This window comes from Callithrix jacchus, chromosome 20 (assembly GCF_049354715.1).
Source record: "Callithrix jacchus isolate 240 chromosome 20, calJac240_pri, whole genome shotgun sequence".
Lineage (NCBI taxonomy): Eukaryota > Metazoa > Chordata > Mammalia > Primates > Cebidae > Callithrix > Callithrix jacchus.
In genome coordinates this window covers 14,997,895-15,020,021 of record NC_133521.1, presented here as the reverse complement: position 1 = coordinate 15,020,021, position 22,127 = coordinate 14,997,895, and the positions used below count along the sequence as shown (strand labels likewise).

The 22,127-nt window shown below is 53.7% G+C and overlaps 1 protein-coding gene across 8 annotated transcripts in view; it reads right to left on the bottom strand.

The window, feature by feature from the left end:
* Positions 1 to 22,127, bottom strand: part of CPNE2 (copine 2) — a 55,975-nt gene that overhangs the window by 4,038 nt on the left and 29,810 nt on the right. For 5 of the 8 annotated variants that reach the window (XM_078358267.1, XM_008985920.4, XM_078358265.1 and 2 more), the window contains 6 exons: positions 21,868 to 21,954; positions 20,071 to 20,130; positions 17,143 to 17,276; positions 15,518 to 15,572; positions 7,970 to 8,021; positions 5,806 to 5,939 (listed from right to left, as the gene is read on the bottom strand). In XM_078358267.1, the coding sequence (XP_078214393.1) occupies positions 5,806 to 5,939; positions 7,970 to 8,021; positions 15,518 to 15,572; positions 17,143 to 17,276; positions 20,071 to 20,130; positions 21,868 to 21,954 (522 nt within the window). Of the gene's footprint in view, positions 1 to 299; positions 5,044 to 5,805; positions 5,940 to 7,969; positions 8,022 to 15,517; positions 15,573 to 17,142; positions 17,277 to 20,070; positions 20,131 to 21,867; positions 21,955 to 22,127 lie in introns of those variants that run through there. The other 3 variants (XM_035281862.3, XR_013530505.1, XM_078358266.1) reach the window with 3 other exon arrangements.

Below are 22,127 nucleotides of genomic sequence, written 5' to 3'. Positions count from 1 at the left end.
GGTCTAGCTCTGGTACTGTGCCTTTAAGAGACCAATCCCTTGGCTGGGTTTACCTGTTGCCATGGAGATGGCGGCCTGAATCCCACAGTGGTGGCTGCTGCCGCCAGCCCCCCATCCCTGGCTGTGAGGGGGGCCTCAGAAGCCCATCCAGACCTTATTCCTGACAGCCCACCATCGTTCCTGGGCTCCTTCCCTTAGGTAGCCCTCCAACCCCACCTCAATACCATCAGAAATAGTCCAGGGCAATATTTCTGGGACACCTAAGCAGACAGGTAGGAAGACACTAAGAGGCCAGGCAATGAGGAAAGAAAAGATTTATTGGCCTTGGTCTAATGGGCCCCACCTTTCAGTGGATGGGACCTGTCTCCAAGCCCATTCCAGCTCAGGCAGGCAGTGCCCACTCCCTCCGTAGGTGGCCTTCCTGGCTCTCCCATTTCCATCAGCCCCGTGCCTAGGAGATGTGCGGGGCTCACCTCCCTCTTAGCTGGCAGGCTTCCTCCCCAGGGAGCCTGGGGGCAGATAGGGCCAGGTTACGGCAGGACTGTGAGCACCAGTGGCCAGGGGAGGTGATACCATACAGTGACAGCACTACCCTGCCTGTCACCCTCACACTGACTCCCATTCTAGAGGAGTTGAGCTCAGAGAGGTGATGTGACTTGTTGAGGCCTCACAGCTGGGAACTGGCACAGTCCAGACTGAAACCCAGCCTGGCTGACTCCGAAGTGGGGCTCTTTCCATGATGTTTTCCTCCACCACCCACTGGCACAAGTGGCCTGTCATTGTCTCCAACAGAGGGGCCTGGTAGAGAAAAGCTTTCCTCCCAGCCAGCATGCCAGTGTCTGGGGGCCTGAATATCCAGGATAGCAGCCCAGGGTGGGGCCCAGAGCCCTGGTACTGGACTCTAACCTGCACCCCTGTGTGCCAACCAGCCAGCCACCATGTCCACACACAAGGTCCTGGCCTCACCAAGTGCCCAGCTGCGTCTGAGGTCAGCAGCCCAGACCTCAGCAGTAGAAGTGAAGCTGATGAGTCCTGGGCTTCCTGCCCAGCCTGGACAAAGCCAGAGTTGTTCAGGAGCCTCAAACGTCTATTATACAGCCCCACCCCCAGGACAGATCAAAGGGAAAGGGGCTGTAGATGGAGAGGATGGAGGGTGGAATCGGGTGCAAGGGGTGGGAAGCGGTTCTGCAGGCTCTAGTGTTCCTGCAGATGGTCCTGGTCCACCCTGTCCCCAGCATTCCCACCTCCGGAAACAGCCCATCACTGTAAGATTGAATCCAAAAACCCAACTCCCAACACGGATAGAGCATCTCTTGCCTTTACTCCAAGGTTCATCAGGTTTCTAGGGCTGTAAACAACTGCTTTCCCTAATGCATTTAACATGTGATTTGATTTATAAGAAACTGACTTGACCACACAGTTCCAGGCAGAGTCTAGAGAAGCTGCACTCACTCTCTAGCTTATTTCCGGGAAGTTGGCTGCCGAGGACCCTGGAGGTGGGAGCGGGTGGAATTCCTAGGGAGCTGGCTGCTTCCCAGCTCCCCTCCACTGGGACCCCAGACACCAGGGCAACCAACCAGGAATGGGCCACGAATAGCAAGGTCCAGGTCTTAGGGGTCAAGGCAGAGGGAAAGATGAAGGACTGAGATAGGAGTCCCCCCGAGGTCTGCTCAAACCTGCCTAAGACCTTCCAGTGGCTCCCCACTGCCCTCAAGAGAAAACCCAGATTCATCAGTGAGGCCCTGCAGGAGCTGGTCTACCTTTCAGCCTCACCTTGCCCCATCTCCTCCTCTTTCAGTGCACTCCCTCCTTCCATTACACCCACACACCAAACCTCCAGGCCTCTGCATATGCCTTTCCCCCGGCCTGAGATACTCCACGCACACACATCCTTTATGAGGCGAACTCAGGCATCCTCTAAGTTTCAGCTCACATGTCATTTTCCCAAGAAGCCTTTCCTGAGCCCTCCATCTGGGTCGGATGCCACCCCTGTGAGCCTGTGCTCCATTGCCCCAGGCCCAGTCCTCCTGCCTCCTGCTCTTAGCCTAGGGCTCCTCGCTAGACTGCGGGCTCTGGGAGGGCAGAGGCCCTGTCCCTCTCATCATGGTCTCCCCAATGCTGTGCAGAAGTTGCTTGGTAAAGATGTGTTGAGTGAATGAATGGGAGAGTGCAGGCCTGCCTAGAAAGAGGCTTCCACCACCTGCTCTCAATTTCCTGTATGTGGGCGTGCATCGGTGCACATATGTCTGGGGATGGTGAGGGTGAAGTCACACCAAATATTCCTCCCCAAACTAAGAAGGGCTGACAAAAGCATCAGGGGATAATTCATAATGACTTCCTTTTGCTTTGGGACTAACTATGCTTGGCATTACCGAATGCTAGCGCAAGAGGTGTCCCCAGAAGATTCGGCCAGCAGGGAAGTACTTTATGTGTGCCACGCACTATGCTGATCAATTTCTACACCTATCTTGTTCTAGAAGGCAGGGACTTCTAGAATTGCCATTATCCTTGTCACACAGATGAAGAAACAAGTTCACAGAGTCTAAGCTATCTGCTCTGGGTCCCACACACTCAGGAAGTGGGGCAGCTGGGATGTGAACCTCCCAGAGCTTGAGGCTGAACCACAAGGCAGTCCACCTCCCCTCCACTGGTGCACCCTGAGGCCAAGGATAAGGTAAGGCAGGAGGTAGAGGACGGCCTTATCTGTTCCTGGACATCAGAATGGGAGGGCCTGATACAGACCCCTTGGCCCCACTCCTGCAGGTTAGAGATGCTCAGACATCCCCCAAGGTCATATAGCCTGGGTGGGTAACAGAGCTTTTCCAGCAGAAGGGAGCCAGGAGGAGGCTGCCTCCCCCAGGCCAGGAAGACCAAGTCAAGGCAAAAGTGGCTGGGATGTCCAGAGAATGAGCACCAGGTGCTTCTGCCTCAAGTCCCTCTGCTTCTTTCCTCTGTGGAGCTCTCTGCAGCTGCTCCCCAGAACACACAAATGCCCTTTCTGGCCTTTCCTGGTGCCCAAACCCCCTCCAGACCTGGGTCCAGCAGACACAGACGCACCTCTCCCAGGACCCTGGCTCCTGCTTGTCCTGCCCCAAACTCTGCAGGTGCAGCGGTGACAGGGCCCTGGTGCTAACTGGGCTGCATGCCTGCTCCCTGCCCCACATTTCTCCCCTTAAACAGACATGCAGAACTTTTCTTTCCAGCCTTTTGAAAGCCTGCTCAGGCGGACAAAAGACTGGGTGGGACAACGGGGCCTGGCATCCAAACAGGAGGGAGTGCAAACTGAAGCCTGCCTCTTGCTCTGCCCTCTCCAGCCAGCTTCACCCCAGCAACCCCAGGATTCAAAAAATAAATAAATAAATCCCAGCATGGTGGCTCATGCCTGTAATCCCAGCACTTTGGGAGGCTGAGGCAGGAGGATCACCTAAGGACAAGAGTTTGAGACCAGCGTGATCAACATGGTGGAACCCTATCTCTACTAAAAATACAAAATTAGCCAGGCGTGGTGGCACACGCCTGTAATCCCAGCTACTCTGGAGGCTGAGGCAGGAGAATCACTTGAACTAGGGAGGCAGAGGTTGAGGTGAGCCAAGATCATGCTATTGCATTCCAGCCTGGGCAACAAGAGCGAAACTCCATCTCAAAAAACAAAAACAGGAAAGGGTTCAGAGCAGGAAACATTCCACTCCATACGAAGAAGCATGCCCAGGCTCGGGCTGCCAGGGTCAGGGCCGGGACGCCCCTTCTGGGACTCTGAGCTTGCTGTTCCCTCTGCCCTGGCCGCTCTTCCCTGAGCTCTTTGCTGGCCTGTCCTTCTCTGTCCTTCAGGGCTTTTTGGGTGCCAGGTGCTGATGATGTTATTTAACCCTGATACCACCTCCTCCTGATTGATCCTGTTAGTTTTCCCACTGTACAGATGAGGAAACTGAGGTGACATGCCTTGCCAAGTCACACAGTGAGGAAGATAGGGGCAGGATTCAAACCCTGGCATGCCCCACTCCAAGGCACCCATTTTTCCCACAGACCCTCTGCTGCCTGAACCATCAGAACAGCCTCTGCCCCCCCCAATTCTATTGAAACTGCCTTGCAAAATTATAACTGAGGAAATTATGACAGGGAAAGAAATCAGACCTAACCGACTCCATCTTGCTTCTAACCCTTAAACTGTCCTTGCTCATTCCTGGGCATAGGCTGAACTAACTTTGGGAAAGGATTCAGTTCATGGTTTGTCTCTGAAACAAAATTGATAACAGCCCCTCCCTGAAAAGATCCCCTTCTTGCCTGGGGACCAGTATGTCTTTGCAGAACTAACAAATTAGCTATAAGATCAAAAATTACAGTGTAGGGGTCATGCAGCCTCTGGCTCTAAGAGTCTGAACCTCCCCAGATTGCTCCTGAGGGTAACATCACTATTGTGAAACCTAAGATCAGTGCTTGAGATATTTTGTAGACCCTGCATCAGCTGACACCACCCAGACCAGTAACCTGGCTCAATCGGTTCTGCCATTGAACCCAGCAACAGGAGATAGCAAGAAAAACTCACTTCGACCCCATGACTCCATCTCGAACCTGACCAGTCAGCACTCCCCACTTCCCAAGCTTCTACCTGCCAAATTATCTTGAAAAACTCTGATACCCAAATGTTCAGGCAGACTGATTTGAGTAATAACAAGAGTCCAGTCTCCTGCAGAGTTGGCTCTGTGTGAATTAGTCTTTCTCCACTTCAATTCCCCTGTCTTGATAAATCAGTTCTGTCTAGGCAGCGGGCAAGGTGAACCTACTGGGCGGTTATACTATCTTTTCCACCACCTCCTAGAAGCCAACTGCCACCTCCCTGGTGACCAGGTGCCTCCCTCCCCTAGCTGGTCCCAATGGTCCCCTTAGGCATAGGACCAGGTCCCTTTCCCTGGGGGAGGAGCCTCTGACTGAGCCTCGTACAGCTCATATCCCGAAGCCGGCACTGACTTCATCCATTCACAGGCACTGGACCAGGTGCAGAGAGAAGGATGTGAACTAGACGTTGCCAACCGTCATCAGGGTCAGCTGGGGACAGGCAGAGAAGGCAAGACAACTGCTTCAGATAGGTGGTCAAGGAAGGCTGCTTGGGGGAGGGGGTCCTGAGGGAGGGCTCTGCAGAGTCCAGGAAGGCATGGGCAGGTCCTGGTGGAAATGGGGAGGCAGGCAAGATGACCACTGGTGACCCCATCACTGGCATCAGGGCCTGCCTGGGAGTCAGCCTGTAGCTGGGGGCAGGAGAAGGGAAGGAGCCCAGGGTTGCAGGTGCCCAGGATGGCTGCTCACCATATATTCCAGATGCCACGCAGCTGCCGTGGCAGCCTGAGGCCAGGCCAGTGAGGCTCTGGCCTTGTTACTGAGTGTAGGGCCAGGGCCAGGGCCAGACAGTTCTGCAGCCCTCAGTGTGAGGCAGGAGCTGCTTTGATTGGAACTTGGTGGCTCAAAAGGGTCAGTGTTAGGGCCTCAGGGATCACCGCCTCCAGTTTTCCATCTTGTAATTCTTGTAGGAGTTACCGGTGCCCCGCCCTGGGGAGACATCTCCCATTGACCACAGCCCTGCTTCCCGCTTAGCATGAATGGATTTGCTTTCCTGTCTGTGCTCCAGGAAGCCAGGACCAATCAAGTCAAGCTTGACCCAACCCTCTTCCAATATGTGAAGGTAAACTGAGGCCCAGAGAGAAGCAGGATGTCCAGTAGGATTAAAAGCAAAGAGAAGGCAGAATATCATGCTCCCCAGCCCAGAGGACGTGAATAGTTCCTGGCATGCCTGGCTTGCAGCTGCCTACTCACCGTGGCTGTCTGCTGCTGTGTGGCCTGGGCCGCAAACCGGGCCACATGGTTGACGATGGGGGAGAAATTGGTGGGACCGTAGAAGCGGATATGGGGCAGGCAAGCTGAGTACGCCCGGGCAATACCGTCCACACCTGCCTCGGGAGAAGAGTCTGGATCAGCCCAGTCTCCCTGACCCCACACTCACTCTCACCCCACTGCTGATGAAGCATCTATTTCATGCTTCCCCAAAATGTTCCTGCCATGGCTAGCATAGGCCTCGCGAGACTGGAAGCTCCCAGAGGGCAGGGCCAGCATGGTAAAAAGCCAAGGCCTCTGAATGTGAAGTCAGACCCACCTGAGGAGTTTGAATCCTGCCCTCTTTTTGGGATGGAGTCTCCCTCTGTCATCCAGGCTGGAGTACAGTGACAGGATCTCCGATCACTGCAACCTCCACCTCCCAGGTTCAAGCAATTCTCCTGCCTCAGCCTCCCAAGTAGTTGGGACTACAAGCGTGTGCTACCACACCCAGCTAATTTTTTGTATTTTTAGTAGAGACAGGGTTTCACCATGCTGGCTAGGTTGGTCTCAAACTCCTGACCTCAGGTGGTCTGCCCACCTTGGCCTCCCAAAGTACTGGGATTATAGGCGTGAGCCACTGTGCCTCACTTGAATCCTACCTTTCTTAGCTGTGAGACCTGGGGCAAGTTGTTTAATCTTTCTGAGGCTACATCCTTGTCTGTCAATGGGACTGATAATCTACACTCTCTGGCAGTTGGGAGGCTGGGGGTCTCTCAGGCCTTCCCAGAGAATAGGCTTCATGAAGTTTGCAGTGATGCTTTGAGACCAGGGGAAAGCCATCTGGAGGTCCATTCTGGACATGCTATGGCTTCTGCTCAGGTTGGGGAATCGAGGCGTCTGCACAGTGCCTGTACAGAGTCACTGCTCTGTAAACAGCTGCTGTTATGAGCACACTGCCCTGTGGCCCTGTCTAGAAGGCCTCTGGCCAGGGGTGAAATGGACCAACCAAAATGTTTCTGGAGATGTCCCCTGGTCCGGAGCCAGCCAGGGCAGATCAGACAGCCTGGCCCAGCTTTGAGGATCCCCAGGGAAGGTAGATGCCATGTTGAAGCCAAGTCCTAGGCTGAAAGGTCTAATGATGGTAGAAACAGCCCTCTTCCACACCCACCTGCATCCCCTCTCCTCCTCTCATAGTTTTCTTCTCCCTCCCTCCGTCCATCCCTCCCTTCCTTCTTCCTTCTTTCTCTCTTTTCTATCTCCTTCCTTCCTTTCTCCCTCCCTCCCTCCTTCCATTCCTTTCCTTCCCTCCCTCTCTCCCTTCCTCCCTCCCTCCCTCCCTTCCTTCTTTCTCTCTTGAGACAGTCTCACCCTGTCACCCAGGCTGGAGTGCAGTGGTGCAATCTCGCTCACTACAACCTCTGCTGCCCAGGTTCAAGTGATTCTCCTGCCTCAGTTTCCCAAGTAGCTGGGATTACAGGCACCTGCTACTGTAGCCAGCTAATTTTTGTAGTTTTAGTAGAGATAGGATTTCACTATCTTGGGCAGGCTGGTCTTGAACTCCTGACCTCTGATCCACTCCCCTCGGCCTCCCAAAGAGCCGGGATTACAGGCATGAGCCACGGCACCCAGCCTCTAATAGTTTCTTGACTGTCCCTAGGAGGCCCAGAAATCCTCCTAGGCCCAGGGGTGGTGTGAACACAGACACACACTCACTACCCAGCCCCTGCCTCTTCCTGATCCCCTGCCAAGCAATTGGAGAGCAGGGCCGGCCTTCCCAGCAAGGGAGGAGTGGGAAGGAGGTGTGCCTGGTGCACCCTCACCTCCTCCTGGGTTCCACAGGGCTTCCTGTCAATGGCTTCCTGTAATTCTCGCCCAACCACCCAGTAAAGTAAGAACAGCAGCTGTCATCGTTATCCTGGAGCAGGTAAGAAGGCAAAGGCCTAAGAGGTACAGTGACCTTTCCAAGGTCCCACAGCTAGGAAGGGCAGCAGCTGGCCTTGAATCCAGTACTGTCCAAACTGCAGCATTTCCCCCTCTTGTCACTCTAAGCAACAGTGAGGGGGAGAGGATAGGAGAAAGAAATGTCCTCTGCCCTCCCTCCACCCAGGGATCTGGTCGGGCCTGCCACAAACAAAGGGCACCTGCAGGTGGGTCTGACACTCACCTGAGCAGAAGGGGTTGGTGGGGTTGAAGTTGATGGCAAACTCATGGGAGACCTGAAACAGAGAGAAAACGCTGAGCTGCAGCCTCCTGCCCCCAAACCCGGGGCCCCAAATCCACTGCCAGGCCAAGGCTCCCTGAGAGCACCTGGCTCATAACCCCCACCCCTACCCTCATCTAGGCCACTGACACCCCCCACAACTACTTTCACCTCCACTGCTGGGTGTGACCCACAGAGAAGCCCAACCACCTCTCTCAAGAGTCCTGGGTGGGACAGGGATTTCCCTGTGGGCCAGGGTTCCAGGATGCTCCCTCATCACTGCTACTGCTGGGTGTGGGCTCCATTAGAGCACCACTTCTCTGGGCTTCAGAGGCTTTTACTACCTTAACAGTAAGCAAAGGGGCTTGGAGAGGAGCCTGCCTTGTGCCAGATAGCCAAACTGGGGTGAGCTGACAGCCCGCTCAGAGCTGACCCGGCGATCAGGGGTGTAACGGGGCTGCAAGGGGGTCAGATGGGGCTGTCACAAGACCCCTAGGGACTGATCCTGCTTCTCTGCCTCCAGGCCCAGCACCCAGCCCTGGAGGATCATCAGAGGCTGACCCAGACACTCTGGGACACTGCTGTACCCATGACATCTGGCTGCTGCTGCTCGCATGGCTTTGGGGTAAGGGGCGTTCAGGGCTGTGGGTGAGACTGCAGTGCATGCAGAACCCAGGGTCTCAGGAGAGGCTGGAGAGCTCAGATTGGGGACAGCCCCTCTTCTCTTCCCTCCCCTGCAGCTCCACAGCCCCAAATACCCCCCAGCCCCCTTCTTACCACATGCCACATCCACGTTCAGTGCTGTGCAGGGGTCCCCTCACTCCCTCCTCAAAACACCCCAATGGAAGGGCAGCTGTTACCACCTCATCTTATGGATGACAAAACTGAGAAAAAGAGTGGACTAGAATTTGTCCATATTTTCTGGAGGGCAGAGATGGTACTGGAACTGAGGTCAGGCTGCCCCCAGAGATCACACTAACCTCTGAAGGCATTCCTCCCCCAGGAATTTTCAATGAGGAGGGCAAAGCAACCCCATCCCCTGTCCTCAGCTGCAGAGGATGGCTTTTGTCTGGGCACAGACAATCCCAGACAGACCCTTCAGCTCCAAGACACAGTGACGGAGGGTGCTGAGAGGCTCTCCTAAATCCGGTGTCCCCATTTTACAAATAAACAAACAAAGACCCAGAGAAGGGAAGCCAGGCGCCAGAGCTACACAGTAGAACAGGTGTCTGACTCAGTGCCCTGAAGCCTCTCCTGGGGTGGGAGTTGGCCTTACTCCTGGTGGAGAGGGCAGGGACGCAGCACTGGGGTTCACTCCAGCCTCCCTGGCAGTCCTGGGGTGGGGAGGCAATGGAAGGACTCCTCCCTGTTTCAGGGAATGGAGCTTTCTGTTCGTTTTTTGTGCTGTCCACTTTAGGTGCCCAACACAGAGCCCGTGCCCTGGTGTTCCTCTTGGGTCCTGTCCCTGTCCAGGGCCCCTTTCACCCTGTCCCAAATCTGGGCTCCAGGTTTGGGGGCTGGAGGTCCCTGTTGCCATGGAGACTTCCTGAGCCTTTTCAGAGATTACAAGAGGGTCTTGTATGGAGGGGCTGAGAGAGAAAATGGTTGCCAGGGAAACAGGCCTTCCTTGGGCCAATGACTTCTCAAAAAATCAGATTTTGGGAGATTTTAGAGACCACATGGGAAAGCCTCCTGCTGACAGGGGTGAGGAATATTTTGGCTTCTTGGGCGCCCCACTCTTCATCCCCACTATGTCCCCCTCTTTATTTGGAGGCGGGCCTGGCCTCGTGGTCAGGGGCCTGTGGGAGGTTGTCCATCCCCGCCAGAGGCCCCATAGGTTGCCTCCTCTGGCAGCTCTATTTCATAGCTGGAAAGAATGCAGTTCTGAGAGGGCCAGGGAGTGCCCGGGTCATAAAGTGGGACCTGGGGACAAGTGTCCATGCTGCCAGCAGTGGCAGCCCAGCCCCACCCACACTGGCCGCCCTGGTTTACCTGAGAAACGTCATAAACAGGACAAGTTCCTGGAGGCCACAGAAGCTGATGAGGGTCCCCTGGGGACTGGCTGCCGGCCACAGGCCTTTGTCCTGGGACTCCCTGTTGCCTTCTGACAGCCAATGGCCCTGTTTACCCAACCTGGCCTGGCTCAGCCCTGTGGTCAGGGAGCAACTTCAGACTCTGTTCTCTGTGGCCGTGGCTGAGGCAGGCGGGGGAGGCAGGTGGGGTGGGACATGGAGAAAGTCCCAGGGATCTCAGAGTGACTGTCCTCTTTGAGCGTCAGTTTTCCCACCTGCAAAGTGTGCCACTTCCCCTAGACCTTTGCACAGACTGTGCCTTCTGCCCAGATCCTGTGACTCTGCTCACTTTGAAGGGCCAAGGCCTGATGCCATCTCCAAAGGGAAACACGTTCTGAGCTCCTCAGCCACTCTTTGGGGCAGGAGTCCTCTCTGGGCTCATCTGGGCCAGCCTCAGAGAGAAACTGAGCCTGGTTGCATACTCCTTCTGGCTCCTTCCAGCTCCCTACCCTCAGAAAACCAACGCTTCTGTTTGCTCAGGCCACTGGGCTGGGTCCCACATTCCCTCTGTCAACAAACAACAGCATTGCCCACTGCCAGCCAGCTGCTGGGATGCGGACAGAAGCAAACCCGGCGCCTTCGCCAGGCAATCACAAACAAGTGACAGAGTTCCATGAGGGCAGGGCTCTGGGCAGGAAGCAGGGCCCCATGTGAGCATGAGCATGAGCATGGCTCCCAGAGGGCAGCCACTCCCCAAAATTCTAGCTGAAAATTGGTGGCAGAAGCCCAGGAGAGGGAGCAGCAGGCTGGGTGAAGGCCATGTGCAAAGGCCCTGAGGTGGGAGTGAATGAAGGAGCTTCAGGAGGCAGGAGTGAGGTGAGTCAGAATGAGAGAGAGGGTGAGGGGCCAGGAGGGGCCCAGCCTGGTGGCTCTCAAGGCAGGAGGAAGCAGGAAACAGCATCTGTCGTTTTCTAGCCTGGATGCAGCATCTGTCTTGGCACAGCCAGGCACTGCAGCCTGGCCAAGCCCCAGCCTCCCCAGCGTTGCCCTGTGACATTTACAAGGAGGCTTTTGCTCAAGAAAACATCTCATTCAGTTCTTTGAAAGCTGGCTGGTGTCCTAGCAACCGGCTCATGCTGGGCCCAGCCGCACCAGCTCACCCTGCCCCCCGAATGGCATCGCTGTGGCCCAGCTTTGGTCCTATCTGAGGTGTGGCCTTACACCACAGGGAGCCAGGACACCCACCTCTCCTGCCCTGGCCCTCAGGCCACTCCCTGAAATTCTAGGTGAAAATCATCCTCCCCAGAGAGGACCCGGGAGGGCGGGAGGCAAAAGCTCATTCTGGAAACAGCATGAAGCACAGGAGGGCAGACAAGAAGGGGCACTGGGCCAGGCGCAGTGGCTCACACCTGTAATCCCAGCACTTTGGGAGGCTGAGGTGGGCAGATCACAAGGTCAAGAGATCGAGACCATTTTGGCCAACATGGTGAAACTCCGTCTCTATTAAAAATACAAAAATCGGCCGGGCGCAGTGGCTCAAGCCTGTAATCCCAGCACTTTGGGAGGCCGAGGCAGGTGGATCACGAGGTCAACAGATCGAGACCCTCCTGGTCAACATGGTGAAACCCCGTCTCTACTAAAAATTACAAAAAATTAGCTGGGCACGGTGGCGCGTGCCTGTAATCCCAGCTACTCAGGAGGCTGAGGCAGGAGAATTGCCTGAACCCAGGGGGCGGAGGTTGCAGTGAGCCGAGATTGCACCATTGCACTCCAGCCTGGGTAACAAGAGTGAAACTCCGTCTCAAAAAAAAAAAAAAAAATACAAAAATCAGCTGGGCCTGGTGGTACACGCCTGTAGTCTCAGCTACTCTGGAGGCTGAGGTGGGAGGATTGCTTGAACCTGAGAGGCGGAGGTTGCAGTGAGCTGAGATCACGACACTGCACTCCAGCCTGGGTGACAGAGTGAGACTCTGTTTCAAAAAATAAAGAAAGAAAGAAGGGGCACTAGCCGAGACCCATGCGCAGACTTAGGAGCTCTCTGGACTCACACCCCACAGGCTTCTCTCATGGGGAATCAACAGACTGAGAGGAAATTTTAGAGTCCTGCCCAGTTGGTGAACATGGCCTTGGGCAAGCCACTTTGAGACTCCAAGCCTTGGTTTATTCTCCTGTAAATGGGACAGCATTCCGTGCCCATCCTCAGCGACTCCCCAGCATTACGGCTTCTGCCCTCATTGACATCTCCATCTCTGAGCCACCAAACCGACCCTCCCCTGGTGCCCATGATTCTAGGAGGAGCCCCCGTCTCCTGCCCCAGGACTACCCACAACCATGTTTCAGGGACCGCCCCCCCCATTCACCTCCACCCTTTCCTGGCTCCTTCTCAGCCTTTAGACCTGCTCAACCTGCCCCTTTCCCTCACTCACAGCCCGCTGACTTCCACACTAGCTGACAGCTCCATGCCCGTCTCCACGCGAACCGTTCCCTCCCCGTCTAGTCTCTGTCACAATGGCCTCGGCCGCGGTCAGTGAAGCCATGGTCTCTTCTCAGCTTTACCTCACCAGGCCCAGGGGCAGCCTCCAACCCCACTCCCTCCTCCCCCAGCCCCAACTGCTTGGCTTCCTCAACGATCAAAATGGGTTCACAACAGGGCCTCCCTCATTAGCTTTGGTGAGAATTAGTTGAAACTGGTAAAACAGGCAGATGGTGTCCAGAACATTGCAAGGGCCCAATAAATGCTGCTACATATAGGCTTGCTTTCTGTGGGCTTCACCTGCCCCTCTCCTTTGCTTCTTCCCACCTCTGCCCCTTCTGGCTCAGCCTCCGCTTCCCCTGCCTGGCTCTCTCATGCAGCTGTTTCTTTATTTTATTTAATTAATTAATTTTTTTTTTTTTAGAGATGGGGTCTTGCTCTGTCACCCAGGCTAAGTGCAGTGCACTCATAGCTCACTTGGCTCCAGGGATCTTCCTGACTCAACCTCCCGAGTAGCTGGGACTACAGGTGCACACCACCACCCCTGGCTAATTTTTGTATTTTTAGTAGAGATGGAGTTTCGCCACGTAGGCCAGGCTGGTCTCAAACTCTTGACCTCATGATCTACCCACCTTGGCCTCCTAAAGTGCTGAGATTATAAGCATGAGCCACTGCACCCAGGCAACTTTTTAAATTTTGTAGAGACAGGGTCTCACTATGTTGCCCAGACTGGTCTTGAACTCCTGGCTCAAGCAATCCTCCTGTCTTGGCCTCCCAAAGCATGAAATTACAGGGTGAGCCACTGCACCCTGCCTCATGTGGCTGTTTCTCACTCATTCCGTCTCCTCAGCAATCTCATCCTCCCAGAGGTGCCACCACAGGGCCTGGCCCAGGTGGCCAGGTCTCTCTGTGTCCAGAGCCTGAACCCATTGACTCATCATTCGCCTTTCTTTTCTTTTTGATTCAGGTTCTTGCTCTTTGCTCAGGCTGGAGTGCAGTGTCACAATCTCGGCTCACTGCAATCTCTGCCTCCCAAGTTTAAGTGATTCTCCTACCTCAGCCTCCCAAGTAGCTGGGATTATGGGCATGCACTACCACACTGGGCTAATTTTTATATTTTTAATAGAGACAGGGTTTCACCATGTTGGCCAGGCTGATCTCAAACTCTCTGACCTCAAATGATCCCTCTGCATCGGCCTCCCAAAGTGCTGGCATTACATGCCTGAGCCACTCATCCACCATTCTCCTGGGACTCCCACCTCACTGTCTCCCCTGCCCAGCTGAGCACCTACCCCATTCTCATCTCAGTAAGCAGCACTACCCCCACCTCAGTGCCCAGTTGGAAATATTGGTGACCTCTTCGGCCCACACTGACTTGGCCACCAGATGGTCCTGGCCTCTGCCCGAGTCTCCTTGCCTTTGCTCCTTCTCTCCACCCTCCATGCTGCCCACTCTCACCCTAGCCATTCCCCACTCAGCAGCCAGGGTAGGCCTTCAGAAATGCCAATCTGCTGATGAGCCAGCCCCTATGTGGCCCCTGCAGGGGTCCCGGTGGCCCTTTAATACCCACATGGAAGGTCTAGTCACCCACCTCTGCCAGCTCCTCCAGCTGATCCTGCAGCCTTCGCACAGGCTGTTCGGTGGGGAAGCTGCCCCTGCCCCACTGCCACCCCTAGGCACTCTCCTACTTCCCTTTTCCCTCCTGGCTTATAGCTTGCACCCTCCAGGAAGCCTGATGGTCCCAAGCTGGGTTGGGTTCCCTCCTCAGCTACCGCAGGCCCACGCTGCCCCCACCTCCGCACTGATGACACTGCTTGTCTTCAGTGTTGCCAGATAGAATACAGGATGCCCAGTATAACTCAGAAACAGAAAACAAAAAACTGCATGTTCTCCCTTACACGAGGAGCCAAACAATGGGTGTGCACAGAACGGACACAGAGGGGAATAACAGACGCTGGGACTCCACACAGAGGGCGGGTGGAGGGTGACAGAAAATGCTACCTACTGTATACAATGTGCACTATTTGGGTGATAGATACACTTAAAATCCGTATTTCACACAGTACATCCTTGGAACACAACTATCCTCATACCCCTAGATCCATACAAATACAAAATTTTATTTTTCAAAAAGGACCTTGAATTTCAGATAAACAATGGATGATTTAAGTGTAACTATGTCCCATGCAATATTCAGGACATACTTATACTTTAAAAATTGTTTATCTGGGCCAGGCACAGTGGCTCATACCTGTAATCCCAGCACTTTGGGAGGCCGAGGTGGGCAGATCACCAGGTCAAGAGACAGAGACTATCCTGGCTAACATGGTGAAACCCCATCTCTACTAAAAATACAAAAATTAGCTGAGTGTGGTGGCATGCACCTGCAGTCCTAGCTGCTCAGGAGGCTAAGGCAGGAGAGTCACTTGAACCCAGGAGGCAGAGGTTACAGTGAGCCAAGATTGTGCCACTGCACTCCAGCCTGACGACAGAGCAAGACTTTGTCTCAAAACAAACAAACAAACCCATCTCGACTAAAAATACAAAAATCAGCTGGGCGTGGTGACGCACGCCTTTAATCCCAGCTACCTGGGAGGCTGAGGCAGGAGAATTGTTTGAACCTGGGAGGTGGAGGTTGCTCTGAGCCGAGATCATGCCACTGCATCCAGCCTGGGCAACAGAGCAAGACTCTATCTCAAAATAAATAAATAAATAAAATAAAAATTGTTTATCTGAAATTCTAACTTAACTGTGTATCTTGTATTTTGATTTGCGATCTCTGGCAATCCTATCTGTCTTCCCCACTCCATGTGGGTCTCAGGAGCAGAGAACACAACTGTGCTGCCCCGTTACAGCTTCAGTGCCTGCCCAAGGATCATCCTTGAGAAATGAGCGTGGCCTGGGGTGAACACAGGGAAGGCAGGGCAACAGAGCCCCAACCCAAGACCTTTCGAGAGCAGATCCTAGAGAGGCCGTATACACAAACCCCATCTCAACCAAAAGGAAATTGATTCTGGCTTCACTCACCTTCCAGTCTGGGGGTAACTGGGCCCCGAATCCCAGAGCTGGAAACATCTTATCACTAATCAGAGAGAGAAGAGAAACACACTGTGAGACACCTGAAGATACCACCAGACCCTCTGCCCAGGGCTGGGCCTGCTCTGCCTCGTATACTTCCAAGGACAGAAAGGAGGCGCTTACCACCTCTAGAAAGAGCTGTTAGGATCATCTACCTCATGAGCCCAAGGCATCTCTGGGGACCTGGTGAACATTTGGCCTGACTACATCTATACCTGTGGCAGACACAATGGTAATTCTTTTTTTTTTTGAGACTGAGTCTTGCTCTATCACCAGGCTGGAGTGCAGTGGCACGATCTCAGATCACTGCAACCTCCATCCCCCAAGTTCAAGCAATTCCACAGCCTCAGCCTCCTGAGTAGCTGGGACTACAGGTATGTACCACTAAGCCTGGCTAATTTTTTGTATTTTAATAGAGATGGGGTTTTACCACGTTGGCCAGGATGGTCTTGATCTCCTGATCTTGTGATCTACTCACCTTAGCCTCCCAAAGTGCTGGGATTACTGGCGTAAGCCACGGCACCTGGCCTCTTTTTTTTTTTTTTTTTTTTGAGACGGAGTTTCACTCTTGTTGCCCAGGTTGGAGTGCAGTGGCATGATCTCAGCTCATTGAAACCTCTGCCTCCCAGGTTCAAGCGATTCTCCTGCCTCAGCCTCCTGAGTAGCTGGGATTACAGGTGCCTGCCACCACCCCTGGCTAATTTTGTATTTTTAGTAGAGACAGAGTTTCTTCATGCTGGTCAGGCTGGTCTAGAACTTCTGACCTCAGGTGATCCACCCGCCTCGGCCTCCCAAAGTGCTGGGATTACAGGTGTGAGCCACCGCGCCCAGCCCAACAATGGTACTTCTCACCAATGGGCCTGGCCGCAGCTTCTAGATCCTTCTCAAACTGAGACCCCAGCCAGCCACTAAACCAAGGTCAAGATGGAAGTAGAAGGAATTTACTGGCTGTCTCTCAACCTCCTGCTCATAGCTGGGGAAAACTCTCCTAATATGAGAACCCTCCTGTGGCATTCAAGGTCATCATCATCCAGCCCCAGAGCCTCGTCTCATCTCCTTCCGCCTGCTCCCCTTCACACCCTACTCCCTTAGTCCTGGCCAGTAGCCACTTGCTGTTCCCCAAACACACAGGGTACCTTCACATTCCAAATTCAATGTTGTTGTGCCCCCATTTTTAACATCTCTCCCTAATCTGTTTCCTCTAGCAAACTCCTACTCATCTTCTAAGGCCCAATCCAAATGGCCCCTTCTCTCTGTTGATTTCCCTGATGCCCTACAATGCCTCTCTTTTTGTGCTCCCATAGTTCCTGCTTCACATGTAAACTGGTCTCTCAGAAGTCCAATGATGTCTTCCTTATCTTTCTCTTTGAGAACTTCCTGAAGACAGGGACCATGTTCAGCAATTGATTAGCCATGTCTGTCATGAGTATGGGAATGGGTAATAACTGGACCTATGCCATTTGCTGTCCATTCCTAGATTTGATGATCTCTGGGTCCCTTCTAGCTTTGGCACACTGAGCTTCCCAGGTTGAACGGAACCCTAGCTGACCGTCAGAGCCCCTCTCCAACCTTACCTGTCATAGTCCTGAATGATCTGCCCAACAGCCCAGATGGCCGACAGATATTCATTGGTGCCCATAGGGTTGATATAGTGCAAAGAGGAAGGGTCAAGGGGATTCCCGTTGGAGGCTGTAAAGTCGATTCCAACCTGCAGAGTGGAGGAAAAGGTTACCCAGTGTGGCCAGAGACCCCAGCACCCTATCCCACTCCCAGGGAATAGGAGAGGTAGATGGGACATGGGAAGCCCACTCATCTCCCAGCCCTCCCCACAATAAGATGGTCTGAAACCTAGAACCTGTCTGATTGTATCACTCCTCTGCTCTAATAGGAGCCATCTGTGGCTCCCTATTGCCCAAGCATAAAGTCCATTGCCTAGATGGGATGACATAAGGCTAACTTACAGTCCCAGATTCCTTTTCATCCTTGCTATCCTTACCCACACATTCATCCATTCCCACAGGCAGGCATTTATTCATGAGCTTCCCTCTGCATGCAGAGCCAGGGCATCATCTCTCCCCATCTAACTCTGCTCCATCTTCCATGCCTAACTCAGATGCTGCTGCTCCACTACAATCTTCCCAGATACCTCACCCCCAACCCAAGCCATCTCCCCATCATCCCTCAGACCACCAAGGGACCTGGGACCTGGGGCTGCCTGGTAGAACAGTGCCCATTTCCCTGATCAGCTGGGAGCTCACCACAGGTGAGGCACAAGCTCTGGAGGAGCTTGGCCCAGGGCTGGGAACAGCAGACAAGGCAGGTGCTTAACAGAGACTCAGGGCTGATGGGTGGGCAGGGATTGGGGCTCTACTTGCTCTCTCAGCTCCAGGGAATCCCAGCCCAGTCCCTGGAGAAGCAGCACAGAGGGGTGGGCAACAGTAGCCTCTGCCCAGCAGGGAAGGGTTAGAAGTAGGACCCAGGGGAAGATGTGGCTACATGGGAACTCAGTTGCTCTGGGGTAGGAGAGAAAGGGTCACCCATCCAAATCCTCGTGTGGCTAGAGGGTCACTCCTCTAGGTCAGGGGCAGCATGAGTCTTACTCTTCGAGTCTTAGTCCTCGAGGGACCCTTGCAGGGACACAGCCTAGAGCCTGGGAGCCTGGCACAAAGGAGGCAGTCAGCATGCATCTGCTGAATGAACAAACGCATGCAGGAGGAAGAGGAGGGCCTGGACTCTCTGCAGGGGAGGGGACAGCAGTGGGAAGCAGGGTCAGAGGTCAGTAAGGCCAATCCTCTGACTCCATGGTGTCCTGCGATGCCCTCCATTCCCCACTGGGACTTAGGGGTGGTGATGGGGAGTGGTGTGACAACATGGGGAGGTTGGCAGAGCAGGGCAACCCAGCAGCTTCCTTTCTGCTGGGCCTGAGGCTCCCTTGGGGTAGGCAACCAAAGCCAGGATGAATGGCACAGAGTCTGGAGGGCCAAGACTCCAGGCCACAGGCAAGGTGACAGTTTATTCTTCCAACAAGAAATGATCGAGCACCTGCTGTGTGCCAGGTACTGTGTGATATACTGGGGTTGGAGTGGAAGCAAAATGAACAAAGCGCCCAAACTTAAAGCACTCACACCCCAGTGGGTGCGACGATCCGGGAGAAGCAACAAATGCAAAAGAATCTCGGGCCAGCAAGTGCCCAGAAGATATGAAAATAGGGAGGGCCTGGCCTGGGGGTTCAGGCCTGTAATCCCAGCACTTTGGTAGGCCAAGGTGGGTAGATCAATTGAGCCCAGGAGTTTGAGACCAGCCCGGGCAACATGGCAAAACCCCATCTCTACCCAAAATGCAAAAATTAGCTGGGCTTGATGGCATACACATGGAATCCCAGCTGCTCAGGAGGGTGAGGTGGGAGGATCAATTGAGCCCTGAAGGTAGAGGGTGCAGTGAGCTGAGATCGCACCATGGCACTCTAGACAAAATGACAGAATGAAACGCTGTCTTAAAAAAAAAAAAAAAAAAAAAAAAGAAAGGAAAAGAAAGAAAATCGGAAGCTATGGCCAGGCGCTGGTGGCTCACGCCTGTAATCCCAGCACTTTGGAAGGCTGAGGTGGGCAGATCACCAGGTCTAGAGATCAAAACCATCCTGGCCAACATGGTGAAATCCCATCTCTACTAAAAATATAAACATTAGCTGGGTGTGGTGGCGCACACGTGTAGTCCCAGCTACTCAGGAGGCTGAGGCAGGAAACTCACTTGAACCAGGGAGGCAGAGGTTGCAGTGAGTGGAAATTGCACCACTGCACTCCAGCCTGGCGACAGAGTGAGACTCAATCAGAAACAGAGAGCTAGAGCGAGAAAGAGAGAGAGAGAAGGAAGAATGAAAGAGAGAGAGAGAGAAAGAAAAAGAAGGAAAGAAAGAAAGACAGAGAGAGAGAGAAAAAATAGGACAGAGGAACAGGAAGGTGTTGAGGGAGGGAGGGCTCCCTGGAAGGTGACCTCTGTTACCTCCTCAGGCCTGAAGAATGGCAGGGAGGCAGCCATGCGAAGGTTCTGGGGAAGAGTGTTTCAGACAGAGGGAATAGCAAATGCAGAAGGAACAGCAAATGCGGAAAAGTTCTAAGATGGAGCCGAGCTTGGTGTGTTGGGCAAACAGAGGAACAGTGTGGTTAGAGCCCAGTGAGCGAGGAGGAAGGAGAATGCAGATGAGGGAGGCAGGGGCCAGATCGCTGAAGGCCTTGTGGCCAGTGAGGAGGAATTTGTATTTTTCCAGCAGACTGAGAGCTGTGGGGCTATGCTCTGTCCATTAGCTAAGCCCCAACTCAGGCCCATCCAGCAGGACCGGACATACCACTCATGCCCTCTCTACTGGGCCAGACACATCCTTTGTCTCAGGGAAGTCCTTCCTGGAGTCTATCCCAAGTCCCTCTGGCTGCAGCAGTGGCCTAAGTCCTCAGGGAAGACCCTCACTGGGATGGGGGTGCAGAGGGGGCCAGCGGGGAGAGCCTTACGGTGAACATGAGCTGGCAGCCTCCCAGGATGTAGTCTAGGAAGGAGTAGTCTCGATTTATCTGGAAGAAAGCGGATGAGTCAGTGGGTCCGCTTGACTTGGTCACACTCCCATGGGGGAGTTGTTGCTCTATGTCTTGAAGCCTCAGTAGGGACAAGGAGGTCAAAAAAAGCTGACGGGCCTGATCTAATTATAACAAAACCCAAATGTCTCTAGAAAGAAGCCTTCAGTGCATCGGTTCCCAATGGGTGGGGGACTTACAGAGACCCCTGCACCCCCCCAGATACACAGACACATGCTGATTCCAGCCAGGGTCCCAGGGCCCAGCGTCGGTTACCTGACAGTTAGGTACTAACAGCACTTACCTTCTCTTGGCCCTTATTAATCTACCTTTTTAACAAAGAGAAAGAGCAGGCCTCCAGTTCAAGGCCTTCCTCTAGAAGTTGATCAAGCTGTTAAAAGACTGAATTTGTTCTGATGGTCTTTGTCTCCTTTTGGCAAAGAAGCAGACATTTTAATTTTGGTGGCGTTCTAAGAATTACTTTCTAAATAAATGTATTTAAGTTAAAAAAAAAAGAGAGAGAGAGAGAGAGAAAAGAAAGAAAGAAACAGACCAGCTGTAGTGGCTCATGCCTGTAATCCCAGCAGTTTGGGAGGCTAAGGTGGGCAGATCACTTGAGGTCAGGAGTTCAAGACCAGCCTGGTCAACACGGTGAAACCTTATCTCTACTAAAAATACAAACAGTAGCTGGATGTGGTGGAATGCACTTGTCATCCCAGCTACTCAGGAGGCTGAGGCAGAACTGCTTGAACCCGGAAGGCGGAGGTTGCAGTGAGCTGAAATTGCACCACTGCACACCAGCCTGAGCAACAGAGTGAGACTCCCTCTCAAAAAACAAACGAACAAAAAAGAAACAATAATGCAGGGAAGAAAGGCTGATTCAAAAAAATAAGTAAGGCAGGTGCCGGAAATTGTGAAAAGTGTTGTGAGTGTTGGAAATTTCAGAAACAAGGACCATCCATTGCAAGGCTGAAACCTGACAGCCTGATCTTTTACAGAGCACTTTCTGTTGTGACATCACGAGCGTTTGTGTAAACCCAGCCAGACGAGGCTCCAAATAAGGTTCAGGCCTAGAGTCCATCCGCTGGTGGAGAGCAGCGCTGGGACTCCTGAGCTGTCGGCGGGAGCCCAGGGCTCCTGTTCCACTGCCCTGTGCTGCCTTCCTTAATGTCCTGCCAGATCCAGCAGTTATTTGGCCACCAGGTCTCCTGGCCCCTGCCCACAGCCCAGCCACTGCTGATAGGAACTTCATGAGTTCAGGTCCTGGGCAGCAGTGCTCTGGGGTTATGTCAGCCCAATAGGGACAGGTGACAAAATGGAGACCCACAGCCACACTTCCAGAGGCCTCAGTGGTCCTGGCTATACCATGGGAGTCACAGTGACACAGATGCCAGAGAGGACAGGGTGCCCCCACCCAATGTCCTCTGCCCCTTGCATGCCCACTTTGGGCAGTGGCAGCTCAAAACGATGACTCTCCCACCAGGACAGGCCCTGGAAGGTCAGCTTGTGCTTCCTCGGCCTCCGCAAAGGAATGCGATAGAATAACCCTGGATACTCTCTGCCTTGTTAATATCTCCATTCCACAGCTGAGGAGACTGAGGCCCAGTGAGGTTAAGCTCAGGAGGCCACAGGGCCAGGATGTGGCAGAGCCAGGATTTGAACCCAGGCCTTGCTGGCTCAAGACCCAATGCTCTGTGGCCTTAGACCTGTCTCTGGGCCCGTGGTGTGCCAGCTCACCTTGCAAGATCTCAAGATGATGATGCCTGAGTTTTTATAGTTCTTCTTCTTCCTCTGCTTCTTGGGGTTGATGCAGTCGAACTCCAGCTGGGCAACACAGGAAAAGAAAGAGACAGCTCAGGGCTTCTCTGGGGACAGATCCTGCCCACGGCCCTAGAATCCCTTCTACAATGGGGGCAGCATGCTTCCTCCAGGGAGCCTCCCGGGATGTCCACACCCAGTAATGGTAGCAGGATCAGCATCTGCCTCACTCCTCCCCA